We start from the raw sequence: 14,327 nt of genomic DNA on the forward strand, positions 1-14,327 counted from the left end.
CAAAAGGCTGTCACAATTCCCGACATGATGCATTACTGCTTCAGGAACATTTTCATTGGAGTGCACTGAGCCCCAATCAGAAAAATCTTCACCGAGGCCTAGACACCTCAGGCCTTTCCTTGCTCGCAGCCAATTGATCCAACACAGCATTGGCTAAGGGATAGAGAGCAGCTTACCTTTCCATCCTCTTAGCTGGGGAGTATTGCATGGTGCAGAGAGACATAATGAGGGTAGATATACCCTAAATAATTAACAATATTTTATAATATATATAATAAAAGTTACATTTTGATTACCCACACTAATAACTTGAATGCCATTTGGCCATGATATTGCAACATTGTTTCAGAGGGTGTGGTTGATACCTGATAGGCATGTGAAATTAGATTTTCTCAAATACATCACATCTGTTGGATTACAGAACAGTACCAGGGACTGTCGCTATGTGCTTTGTCTGTCACTATGTGTTTCTCTAGTGTTAGTAGGTTTTAGCTGTAAGAGGAACAAAAGTCAAGAGTCAGACTCGGTCAGCATAAGGTACGAGATCCTGTTGGCAAGTGTCACAGCTTCAACTAAAAATAACTATATCACGTTTAAAATGCAAATTGTTTCTTAGAGTGGTCTGATATGTGAAGCATTTGACTCCTCGCTCAGCATGGAACGTTGGTACAGGAAAATGTGTAAGGGCAGGTAAACAGCTGCCCTGCTTGTATACATATTCATGGTAGTTTTTAACACGTTGTTAGAATAATCTGTCTGAATGAGATTGCTCATTTTAAGGTACTGCTTGCTACTTAATGTTAAGTCAGTCTTTGTCCTGCTCAAAGAAAATTGATAAAAGACTGACATCCTCTAACATTTTTCACAGGTATCCACAAATTCACAAAGAAACTTCGCAATCCATATCTCATTGATAACAACGAGCTGTTGGACTTTCTCTCCAGAGTTCACTCCGATGTGCAAGTGGTATGTTCTATTTCCATCTATCTCGATTACTGTTTTCTTTCACTAACAAGGATCCCAAACAGTGCCTTAGCAGTATCTTGCTTGAGGGCTGCTCAGTACTATTGTAACATGCTGTACCAGAGTGATGCCATGTGGATTTGAGTCTCTGGTTTCAAATGTTTCATGGGCACTTGCTAAGCAGAAGCCAGTCACTTCTACACAGGAAGTGGAACTCCCCTCCCCCACATCAAAGATCAATAGTTCCATTAAAATGATAGTGGAAGCAATCCAGAGCTGCCAATCACACCAGATCAGCTCTCAACTTGGTCCAAAGTGTTCATCTCTGCTGAACGTAATGCAGACAGTGCAGGAAATCACCAATAAGTCTTATCAGGGTACCACATATGCAACAAAGCATCTGTTATTGCCACTTGAAAAAGTATTAAGTTATGAGATTTTTCTTTTTCTATTAAAAGTGGAAAGTGTCTTAAATAAATGTCCTCCCTTCAGATCTCAATTCCTCCTTTATGTAGATTTTCTTTAGAATAAGACCAACTGAATTTTTATTTAGTTTTGCTAAATGGTGAATTTTTTTTAATATATTGGTCACTCAATCCATGACTTGTTTGTTGGACATTGCTGTCCACAATTGGCTGCCACATTTCTCCAATAAAATGCAGTCAATCCACTTTACAATATATTCTGTGAAGCGCTTTGAGACGTTTCAATGATGTGATATGGAGCTATATCAAATGCAACAGTTTATTACAAAAAAGTTTCCAAAATAAAATCTGTGGTCTTGGATCTATAAGAATGTGATGCCCAATCAAAAAAATCATAGTTTTCAGTAATAGTCAAGAAAAATCAACAGAGATTGTAGCAATAATTGTAAAAAGTATTACTAATATATAAACCCCGACTAGGAATGATCCAACATAAAATGAATAAAACAATACAAAATACAATACAAAATTACAGTTGCAAAGCGCCTTTCACTTCGGAGGATGTCCCAAGGCGCTGAGCCTTGGAACGTCGAAAGGCTGCAGGTATCTCCCAAAAAGGAAAAAAAATCATTGCTTCCAAATCTATTCAGGTGCCACAAAAATCAGCAGAAACTCAGGTTCAGAATTACAGCAATGATCTGCTTGGAGAGAGATATTTTAGTAAATTAGATGATTCTCAACAAAATCGGACATTAGGGCAGAAGCAGTAAATGTTCCAAAATATAATTTACATGATGTCAGTTCGATGCTGAACGTCTCTGATTTTTATATTCACTTATGTTAAAAAAATGAATAAAAATGTAATTATCGCAGTGTTCATTTTTAAAAGTGTTGGAAAGACACTAATGATACATCATACACATTCTGATAGAAATTACAAGTGGTTTATGTTAAAGTCAACTGATTTTATGAGGTCTTTATCAGGCATTATTTTTTCTGTCATTTTTATGGACAGTGCAATTAGAACATTATGCCTTTTAAACCAATCATAAAATTTACACACCTTTCTGTTTTTAAGCAATGTATTGTGTCTGGGATCAGATGGCTTTTATTTAAAGTTTAAGATAATATAAAATACTTGCTTTGTTAAAGACATTTGATTGAACGCTAATGGTTCATAACCTAAATGTTTAGAATTTTAAAGGTTCCAGATAAAGAAAGAACTTGCATTTATGGCACCTTATCACTTTGAAACTTCTCAAAGTGCTTAAGATTAATTACTGTCAAGTATAGTGACTGGTTTTGTAGGCAAATGTGACAGCAATTTTGCACAGAACAAGGACCCACAAACAGCCATGAGACAAATAGCAAACTAATCTGAAGGATTGCTGTTCAGGACACCAAGAGAAACGTTCTTCTCTTTTTGAGTAGTACCATGGCAACTTTTAACATTCACCTGAAGAATCTTCAATTTCAAATCCATGCAAGATTGTGCATGATAAGACATATGCATGAAAAATCTTTATGCATCACTAATGACCTTATCTCATTTTGAGTTGAGAGTTCAAGTTACAGACTGGATGACTTTTTAAAAAGTATACTGATTCAATATATGTAGAAAACCTTTGTTTTACGTTCAGAACATTTCACCCCCAAAATATACAGTCAATCCACTTTACAGTATATCCTGTGAAGCACTTTGAACTGTCTTGATGACATGATGGCGCTATATCAAATGCAAGGATTATTATTAAGGTTGGTTCAATCCTTTGTCTATTTTAGAATGGTGAATCGAAAGGCATCTATCTATTCTGCAAATGTTGTATCATTCTAGGTACAGTGTAGTTAAAAAGGCAACCAGTCACACATAATTAAACCCATTACATACTTTTACTGTCAAGTGTAGTGACTGATTCTGTTGGCAAATGTGGGCATACTTTTACAGACTGTTGCACTTTTACGTAGAATGTACATTTCGAAGCACTTAACAAATATGATAGGGAAAAGGAAGAACTAAGGATGTAAACAAAAGCACAATCAAATATGTGTTTTTAGGTGGGTTTTGAAGGCAGGAAAAAGGGAGACAAGGAAAAGAGGTTTTGGAAGACAGTTGCAGAGGACAGGGGCATATTGACTAACAGCTCAGTGGTTCAGTACTTTACAAAGCATTAATTAAATCACGCATTAATTATATAAAAGTTAAATAAGGAAATTGAAGCCAGAAGTTCTAATTCTTTTAGAGAGATAGCTTTGATCTAAAGTGTTGTACTATATTTTGCAACTAAATAAAATGTTTATTCTTTGGTTACATAAGTACTTGTTAGGCATCTGCAGAACATTATAGGACATTTGTGCAGATTGAAGGCTGGGCTGAGATGAAGTAATGGTTAATTGCTCTAAGTACACAGAGACAGTGCCACGAAAGACAGTCCAACTCTGAGATCTTGAGTTCTATAAACTCACAAGCACAACTAGAATGGAAATAATCATTCACTGGGCTTAAGATCCTTAGTTTAAAAACAGCCTTTTGAACAGATTATGTTTGTTTTCTCTGTTCTATTTTCTCAGGAACACACACACAGTCTTAATGTTGCATACATACGACACTGTGTTTCCTGGCAGAAGTTTCCTCAGTGCTGTTTTTTTCCCTTTCCACTATTTCTTTCACCCTATTGTCTTCAGTCCAGCTGTGCTACTGACACAGCCTTCAAGGGACTGCTTTCTTTTTCCCATCTACAATTCCAATCCTTCACGGTCTTTTTCCTGCCAGTAAAAGGCCACCTAACTGATTGGTTTCTCAAAATGTATGTTTAAACAGGTGCAGTATCAGGAGCTGCAAGAAGATTCAAGTCAGACTTCCAGCTACCACCTGATTTCAAAGAAGAAAAACAACTCAACCTAGCCATCCCCCTCAACCACAGCTAAGCATCTGCTTTCTGAAGATTAGAAAGGGATCAGCCACGAGAGCGCCATTTCCTTTCGTTACTTGGTTATTTATTTTGATTTTTCTAATTCAATACAGCATCTGTAAATGTTGTACAATATTGCATTCTCTACATTGTTTGAAAATGTACACACTGCTTATTGTTGTATAAAGCATTTTTGTTACTTTTTTAAAATTATGTTCTCATGATATTAAAGCTGTGCAGAACTTGCCTAATGCCTGGATCTTCATGAAATATAAATCATAGATGGCAAATATTCACAAACTGTCCATTGAAAAATACTCCAGTGCAAGAAACACAGTGTGCCATCACAAATTTTGAGATTTTTATTCAAAACAAAGTATTTAATCCATTAGTAAAGGGTTCAATGTTAAATAATAAGATTTAACTGCAATACATATGAACAATATCTGAATTGAGTTTCTTTCTCCTTTTGCTTAACACAAATCCTTTATTTATATGTCCATCTGCAAAGTTAACATTTTTCTAATGGCACTACAGATGAAAAGTACAATTTTATTTTTTAAAGGTATTTGTGGAATTCTGGCACTACATAAGTGACATTTTTCGTATTGTATGTGTAAGGAATAGTGCAGAGTCAAGATAAGTGGTCGTTCTTTCTACAAATATTGCTGTGTTTAGGCTGCTGGAAGCAAAGTAACGTTGCTTCCAGCAGTACAGCCATGTGAAATTTGGGAAGCCTAATTTATACCTATCACTCTTATTAGGGCTGTGATCACATGCACGGAACTATGCAGTTGATTGTTCATTTTCTGCTGTTATTAAAGAGCTGGTTGTCTGAAATATGGGAAAGGATATCTGATATTGGATTGAACCTGCTGTCTTTATACCACAGTGGTCCACTTCTACAACTCAGATATTTCAGGTAACACCCGGAACAGGGTTCCAACATGTTTCCCACTGGATCAACTTTGATTTATAACTATGCATTACACAACAATTCTTTACCAAAATCACACCAATTGTCCAAACGTGTATGGTATAAATGCACCATTATGTTAATCTGGGTTTGAATTGAGACATTTGTTTTTCATTTACATCATAAAATATGTGTGGCACACAGATCAGCCGATCTTTTTGCTTGCATATAAAGTATGATTTTTTTAGGCAAAAGAGAGAATTGGCTTACTTTCTGGAATTTTATCCAGCCTAACTATTCCAGTGCAAGAGGCATCTCTTTGGCAAAACATATAACGGCAACTGAATTCACCTCACTTGAGTGCTCATGGCATGCAATCTAGACAAACTCTAACCATTGTGTTTGAAAAGAAATTATTTTTAAATTGTTAAAATTCCAATTGCAGCTTTGATGTTGGTTAAATCTATAAAAATCTTGTAGTATGTGAATATATGCTGCATATTGCAATATGCATTTTGGACTAAATTTAATATTGCGTCTATCCCAGGATATGGTTGTGTGTCTTGAACTTAATCTGCAAAAATGAGCTAAGCACTATAATGAGTGTTTCATGGCAAATCATCAAAAGAGAATTGCATCTATGTGAAGCATGATGATAGTTTTGCAAAACATTTGTAATTTATCTTTTGTCTTAAAGATATTCTGCTGCCAAATATATTTACAGACACTACACCGTTTCTGATTCTGGTTTCTCTGAAAACAACAATATTCCAATCATTAAGATAATAATTCATCTGAAAACCACTGGTCATTTCAACAACAACAACAAATTACATTCGTATAGCGCCTTTCACATCAGGAGGATGTCCCATGGCATTGGACAGACAGGGATCCGTACCCGAGGGGTGGAAGGTGGGGAGGGTAGAAGTAGGATGGTGACTGATGGCACGGTCGAAGAGGAGGGTCTTGAGATGGGTCTTGCAAGAGGCAAGGGAGGGGGGCCATGTACCGTAGAAATAATAAGGTTAAAATATTCTCTTACACATAGGAATTAGCAACTTTTATTGATATAGTGTTCACACAGCCACATCACTGATCTTCAGAACCATTTGTGGTTATTTTTGAATGTGAATGTTAGTTTACAATTTACATTTATACAGCACCGTTCACATTGGGAGGACGTCTCAAAGCACTTATTTGTTGCTTATCTGAGATTTATGTATCCTACCATTTTGCATTTGCTATCTCTTCACGGATTGACTGTAAGATCCATGTGCTTTGGAGGATTACTGCGATCTCACTCCCTGACCACTCCCTACTCTCCTCCAACTCTGCCTGCTTCATGCCCCCACCTGCTCTACCCTACTATTTACAGCCAAGCTTTCAGTCATTTTGCTCCTGTCTTCTACAACTCTTTCCTGACATTCCTCCGCTCCCCTCTTTGCTTTCAAAACTCAAGGCCTTCAGCTGTCTCTCCTCTACTCCTCTATCTCCATCCAACTCGAGGTCCCACATGTCTTCTATACATCCTTTGTCCCCTCCCCTCCACCATCCGCAGCCGTGCTTTCAGCCACTATGCCCTGATTTTCCGCAACTCCCTGCCTTAATCTCTCAGTTTTGACTTTACTCTTCGACCATGCCTTCGGACACCTCCCCTCTCTTTCTAGTTCGGTATTAAACCACACCACTCTAAGTTGTTACTTGCGTGTAGGATGCTATATAAAGCTAGTTGTTATCTTTCCCCTCCCCACTCAGCTCCCACTCTCAGCTCGGCTGCCAAGCCAGGACTGTCGAGCACCTTTGAATGTCTGCCCCAAATTTATATAAATTTACAACAACTACTTGCATTTATCTAGCGCCCTTCACCGGGGTAGGGTCCCAGAGCACAAATTTATATTGTGTAGGATAGATTTTGCACATTGCTAAGGGGTCACTGGTATAGTTGTAGTGTGTATCGCCAGAAAAGCAAGAGGAAACATCACCAGTGACGTGGAGAAATATATAGACTCCCAAGATATTTTTCATTAAAACCTTAAATGAATTTTGATGCTCACCTACAGAATATACAGCTAATGCACTGTACAATAAATTCTGTGAAGCACTTTGAGACATCCTCTACACATGAAAGACACAATATCAAATGCAAGGATTATTTTATAAAATATGCTTGCTGGATGAAAACTCCAGAAATATTGTTAGAAATACAAATGTTCATGGATTTAAAAGCAGGCTACAGGACAATGGCCTTCCATACTGCAAACATCCTTGGATTTTAACTATTTAAATGTGTTTGAATGTTTTGTACTTGCAAAGAGATCCTGTGCACCTAAAAGATCTGATGCAACATTAGAATTTTGTAACAACCAGAATAGAAACTGAATGAATATGACACACATTGCAGAATGAAGGTCAGTTGCTAAAATTAATACATTCCTTCAGGCACCATCCTTTTTTGATAAGACAAGTCATAACATGGCAGGTAAAGAGACATGGGACCAGAAAGGGGTACATACCTCCAAACCAGAATGTTAAATATGATTACCAGAATTCAAAGCACAGTTTAATAGAATCAAATTGTTTAATAACCACACATTGCATTGTATTCACGTATTTAGAATAACAGATCCAATAGTTCTTTGTTCTGAAAAATTTGCACTCCTCAAAAAGAGCCCCAGTAAATTACAATTTAGTTGTGGTCATAATTCATGCATTAAGTTTTGACGTATTTAAGGGCTAATCGGTGTGACTAGAACATGCCTGGAAAGTTGTCAAAATTGCATAAATCTATCATTTTTTTCACCTGGGATTTTTTTTTAGCAGGACCGTTTCAAACCAACCAGTATAATTTAATCTGAATGGGTAAAACTTACATTAATTAGATTTAGTTATGGACTCTCCAGCAGGAGCATAGTGCATTTTAATAAGATTAATGTCAGAAGGCAGTTTGTATGATCAATCAACCAGCTACTCAGTCAATGTACTTGTCAGTTGATAAATATATGGATTATATCTTAATAATGCCATGACAGTCTGAAGTCTGTTCATTTGATAGCACCGGTTGGAATATTCAACTAAACACTAAGAATCAAATAGCCTGCAACCTGGTAGAGTATTTTGAATCTTGAAGGGAGGTCTGTCTCTATCTGTCTGTCTATGCTATCAGGAGATTACAAAATACCTTTTCTGTTGAATGGAGAGGAAACAAACTACCTCCCTAACTACCTACAAGGTTTGAGTCATCACACTTTGAGATCATTCGAAATTCTTGAAGCCAAAACAGACGTCTAAAGTATATATCTGTTTTGAAGTGCCTTATTTTCACTCTTCTTTTGAAGTTTGTGGCTCATGGTAAGTTTCATGGGATCCCATATCTTATGCAAGTGATCATTCTCGATGTGTGAGTGTTAAAACTGTAGGAACTGAATAGATGCACTAACAGAGGAGCACCGAGGCCCCTTATACTGTATTGCTTACTACTTCCGATGAGATCAGCTAACTAGAATGGACATATTGGGCAGTACTTTTTCTTCCTGAGCTAGTCTAACTTTAGATTTAAATCCTGTTATATTTACTACAATGGTGAAGTATGAACTGCAAATGTTCTTTTGAAAACCAACCAGAACTTTCCTTTCCCATATGTCTGTTCATAGGCGAAAAATCATTAGGGTAGAAATTAGCAAAAACAACTTGCATTTATATAGCGTCCCTCACAGGATAGCATCCCAGAGCCCTTGAGAAAAAGTGTAAGGAAAAAGGATACAAAACTTGCTGAAAACAGAGAACAATATTTTGGGATCTTATATGACAACGTAATATCACAACACGTTTGCTAAAGATCATTTAAAAATAGTCTATTCAAATCAAAATGCTTTATGCTCGGTTTTACAGTAAAATAGATGAGCATTCTACATTGAGCCCAAGCTTGGAATTCTACTGTGATGTTCAGAAAAAGGGCTGTTATGTTTAACTTTAAAAACGTGCTGTTGATTAAAAGTGATTGAAGTAATAATTCAGCAGAGAATAGCAAGAAACTTGAACACAAGTAGATATTGGCATCATCTTCTTGCTATCCTGCCTTTAAAAACTTTCCAGTATGAAATGAGGGGAAAGAAACCTCACACTGAACTTGAACTTTAGTTCTGCCATTTCACAACTGCTCTGCAGAGATAGAGTACAATGAAAGGTCCGCCTTCATCCGAATATTTCTATATGTTGAATCATGCAAAACTGAGCAATATGTTTTCAGAGAATGATATAGGAAGACATAAATAAGAAGTTCAATCCATGTACCACAGAGTTGTTAGTCATTGTGCAGCTGTACTTGATAGGACCACCATGCAAGCTAACCAAGGTGGTGGTAGGAACAGCTGTGATTACAGTACTCATTTAATGAAATACTAATTTTGGAGTTTCTCTTTGCCCCTCCCTTCCAAGCAGCCCTTCACCTCCAGATGTCTGTTCTCAGGACAGAGCAGAACATGGAACTCTGACGATTTCACTTCTCAATATTTATATTGAGCAAGATTGGACTTTGTTGTGAAAACCTCCACCTAAAGATTTAGCACAACGAACATAAATCTCAACAGTAACAATAATAATCCTTGCATTTGATATAGCGCCTTATCATGTCTTCGAGTCGTCTCAAAGAGCTTCACAGAATATACTGTAAAGTAAATTGACTGTATATTTTGGGGCTGAAATGCGGCAGCCAATTATGCACAGCAGTGTCCCACAAACAGTCATGGATTCAATGACCAAATTATTATTTATTATTATATATTATTTTGTATGACATTTTGTGAAACACAATAGTTCAACAACAAGATTACATTTGTATAGCGCCTTTCACATCAGGAGGACGTCCCAAGGCGCTGGACAGTACAGAATTTCAGACCCGACCTGGGGTCAGCGAGGGGAGAAGGGAGGGGAGGGGGAAAAAAAAGTTCAAACTTTTCTGGCTAAGTAACAAAGGTATTACATCTGAAATTCTGCCTTTGATAGCCATCCCAGAAGGAGTTTATGTCCACTTGTGTTGGGTTACAAAAACATCCACACCCACACAAAGATTTTGGTTCCAACAGTTTGGATCTTTTCGGATCATCCACTTTGTTAAGACCATCTAATTTGTGTCTCATATAATGAGTCTCAATAAAAGACTCATCTCTTTTTTAAAAAAAATTATCCCTTCTTGCAATCAAAAGTCAAAGCCACACACCATACTTCAGTCTTAAATAACATAGCTCATTTACATCTTCCATTAGCTACCTCCAGTAAAGAAAACACTTGTAACATGAAACATAGAATCAAAGAATTACACAGCACAGAAAGAGGCCATTCGTACCATTATGTCTGCCGGCTCTTTGAGAGCTATCCAAATAATTCCCTCTCCCCTACTCTCTCCCCGTAGCCCTACAAACTTGTCCTCCCAAAATAATTATCTACATCTCTCTTAAAAGTTGTTATTGAATCAGCTTCCACCACCCTTTCAGGCAATGCATTCCAGATCTGAACTCAATGTGTGAAAAAAATTCTCACCTCGTTTCTTTTAACAACTATTTTAAATTGGTGCTCTTGGGTTATCAACCGACCTGCCAGTGGAAATAGTTTCTCCTTGTTCACCCTATTGAATCCCCTCATAATTTTGAACACTTCGATTAAATCTCCTTTTAACTTTCTCTGCTCCAAGGAGAATAATCCTAGCTTCTCTAGCCACTCCTCATAACTGAAGTCCCTCATTCCTGGTAAATCTTCTTTGCACCCTCTCCAAGGCCTTGACATCATTCCTAAAGTGTGGTGCCCAGAACTGAACACAGTACTCTAGCTGAGGCCTAACCAGTATTTTATAAAAGTTCATCGTAATATATATCAAACATATACTACTCAACCGTAAAAAGCCAATTAAAACACTCAGTTCAGATCTTTCTTATCCCCTAAAAAGTGAAGCACAATAATACCAACCATGAAGCCTTTCAGGTCAACAATGAGCCCCGAACTTACTATACACCCTCTAGTACTAGGTGTCACCCTGGCTCAGTTAGTAGCATTCCAGTCTCTCGAGTCAGAAGGTTCTGGGTTCAAACTCCATTTCGGGACACTGAATTCAGTCCAGTGTAGTTCTGAAAGATTGCTGCATTGTCTGAGGTCCCATCCGTTTCTTCAGGTTGATGTTAAAGATCCCATGGTTTTATTTGAAGAGAGAAAGGAGTTTCTACCCAGTGAAACTGGTGAACATTCCCCCAGGTAAAATTGGTCCTACACTAAATGGTTAATTGTGGAACATTCCAAAAGTTGCTGCCATGTTCACCTGCAAAAAAATTACAGATCAAGTTACTAGACATCTGTGCTTTCCATTGAACTTTACCCAAATCACTTTTTTGAGAAAGAAAGAGAATTATGAACACCTAAAACACTGACACCTCCTGTGCCTTCTTGGCCCATGGGTGTTGGCTTTACCTATAAATTCATAATCACTTTGAGACATTGGCACTATATCAAAGTGCAAGGGTTATTATAATGATCAGGATTTCTCTTTTTGAATTATATTTGTATTCTTTGCATTGCTACTGTACAAGAAATGGTTGTACTGTAGACTGACATTTTTGCTGAGTGTTACACTATGAATGTTTGCAAAAGGGCTTCTTAGATGCGTTCAGTTCTGTTACATGGGATGAGGTAGTTTTGCCTAAGGGACCTTGTCCACCTACACAGCAGTCCTGCAGCTTAGCTGATGAACCGTGTATTGACTCTTCCAGTTTTACTTCTGACTGAGATCATCCAATAAGGAAAGCCTTGGATTTGACATTTATACAAACTGTGATTCAAACTGGCTGTGTTCAAAGACAAACACTTTGGTGCTGGGAAGGATTAATTTCTTTGATTTTGAATGATACAATTTTCATAAAAGCATTCAAACTCTAGTCAAATCCCACAGGAAAGGAAGGCCATTTACCACAAATACATTAAACCCTCCTCTGATGGGTCTCCACACACCAAGAATCTTCAAAGCAGTTTAGTTCAGCCCACAGGGGAAAGACTGCTTACATTTTTACCACTGACCATTAAGTTGCACTCATTGCAAGAGACACGCAACAAACATCAGCACCTTGCATAACTACAATTCATGCTATCCTACTTCAAAGTCAGTCAATGTATGCTTTTTAAAAGGTGAAAGAACAGAACAGGTCAGTAGCTATCAATATCCCGAGATCATTAATAACAGCAGGTTCTAAAAGCAGCAAGGTTACAAACACCAGAGTGCCTGTTATTTTCTGAATCAGTTCTTATGTTCACAGGAAGAAATTAGAACTAAGCATGGAATGAGAAAAAGGTCACGAGGCATTCTTTCCAGAGCCACACGAAAGTAATCGATCATAACTCCCATCACCTCTGCATCTCCTGAAGTAGCAGAAACCATCCGATGGAGTACTGTATTTTGTTCTTTACACTCTATATCTTGTATCAGCAAATTCAAGAGTGAATTAGATATTTGCCAAATAAATTGAGGGACAGGAGAGGTTTTAAAATTATATATTTGAGATCTGCCTGATATACATATATGTTACCATCCTATACATTCCCATATATGATAATTTCCAATGAAGAAATCAAGCAAATATCTCATTTTGCGGATGTCCTAGTAATTACGGTAAATCATAATTCTAGAAAATGCAGTGTGATTTAATTTCATAAATTCCAAAAACTATTCCTATTTAAGTTCTTTTTATTTTAAACTTAGCTTCTAGTTCTCTCCGGTTCTAAACAACCTTTAATCTACTTCTCCAGCTGTGACTCAAGGTCCTCTGATGTTCTGTCAACTTGTTTGGCAGACATCGGGGCCTGGATGAGCACAAACTTCCTGCAGATGAATGTTGACCAGACGGAAGCCATACTCCTTGTCTCCTGTCAACATCTACTCTCCTGCTGCTCTGTCCTCCTCAACCTCCCCGATCTATTTCCAAGACTCAGTGACCTAATGGACAACTTAGGTGTCAACTGACCTTCCTTACCCCTCATCTGATCCCTGGCTAGGACTGCTTTCCTTCACCTCCCATACTGCCTGGCTCCGACCGTATTTACCCCAAACACAGCTGAAACCCTCTTCAATGTGTTCTCCCTCCTCACCACTCCACAATCCACAAACTCAGTTAATCCAAAATTCTGCCATCTGCATCCTCACCTGCACTAAACTCCATATGCCCATCACACTAGATCTTACCAGTGGCTCCCTATCACCGAACAGATTGATTGCAAGATCCTCACACACTTCTTCAAAATCCCTTCATGCCCTGGTACCTCTCCAACTCTCTGACTTGTTTACTCCCCAATCGACTACCCATCACCTCCACTTGACTGGCTCCAGCCTCTTGCTTGCCCCTTGTGCCCTCCGTTCCACCATCAGCAGCCGCTTTTTCAGCCACTACGCCCCCAAACACTGGAACACTCTCCCTCAATTCCTCCGTCTTGTCTCCTCCTTCCCCATCTCAGGTCGAACCTGAAGACTAAACTCTTCAACTGTGCTTGCAGTCATATACCCACCCCTGGCTCGGTGTCAGGTTCCGCTACTTTCAAGAGCTCTGAGATGCTTTATTTCTTCAGGGGAAATCAGTCATACATAGGAATGTACAGGATGATAAAATATACATATAGTATATTTGGCAGACCCTGCATGAGGGGCACTTTATAAATGCTGTTGCTGTTTAATCCGCATAATTCATATCTTCCACAAATTTAAAAACCTGGAACGTATTTCCTGCATTTAAAAAAAAAACTCAGCTAACATCTTCATCTCCTGAGTCATTTTCACGCCTCTTCTCCAAACTCTTTCCAATGCTTCATCATCGCACTTCTGAACATAGGGTAGTGCGAAATGACCACATTAGATCCCAAATGCAACCTCACCAATGATCTCAATGCGTTTGTAACCTCTATGATCTATTAATTTACAGGTAAAGCTTTATAGATTAAATGTAATATCAATCAACTTCTTTGACAGCAGCTTCCCTTTGACTGAAAATCTTCAGTGAATCATACTGCCCAAAATTTCTAAATAGTTATTTATTTTAGACACAATTTTTTGTTACAAGATTACTTTACCTCCATTTGGTCAAGAAGTTC

At 37.9% G+C, this 14,327-nt stretch overlaps 2 protein-coding genes across 5 annotated transcripts in view; one reads left to right on the forward strand and one right to left on the reverse strand.

Moving 5' to 3' along the window:
- The window catches only part of mctp1a (multiple C2 domains, transmembrane 1a), a 251,498-nt gene extending 245,555 nt beyond the window's left edge, over window positions 1–5,943 (forward strand). For all 3 annotated transcript variants that reach the window (XM_007893071.2, XM_007893072.2, XM_007893073.2), the window contains 2 exons: window positions 869–966; window positions 4,207–5,943. In XM_007893071.2, coding sequence (XP_007891262.1) covers window positions 869–966; window positions 4,207–4,290 — 182 coding nt within the window. In that variant the 3' untranslated portion in view covers window positions 4,291–5,943. The remainder of the gene's footprint in view (window positions 1–868; window positions 967–4,206) is intronic.
- A 5,328-nt stretch (window positions 5,944–11,271) lies between these two features.
- Window positions 11,272–14,327, reverse strand: part of slf1 (SMC5-SMC6 complex localization factor 1) — a 38,323-nt gene continuing 35,267 nt past the window's right edge. For both annotated transcript variants that reach the window (XM_042334318.1, XM_042334314.1), the window contains exon 18: window positions 11,272–11,517. The gene's annotated coding sequence lies outside the window, so the exon portion shown is untranslated. The remainder of the gene's footprint in view (window positions 11,518–14,327) is intronic.

The sequence above is a fragment of the Callorhinchus milii genome, unplaced genomic scaffold (assembly GCF_018977255.1).
Source record: "Callorhinchus milii isolate IMCB2004 unplaced genomic scaffold, IMCB_Cmil_1.0 Scaffold1, whole genome shotgun sequence".
NCBI lineage: Eukaryota > Metazoa > Chordata > Chondrichthyes > Chimaeriformes > Callorhinchidae > Callorhinchus > Callorhinchus milii.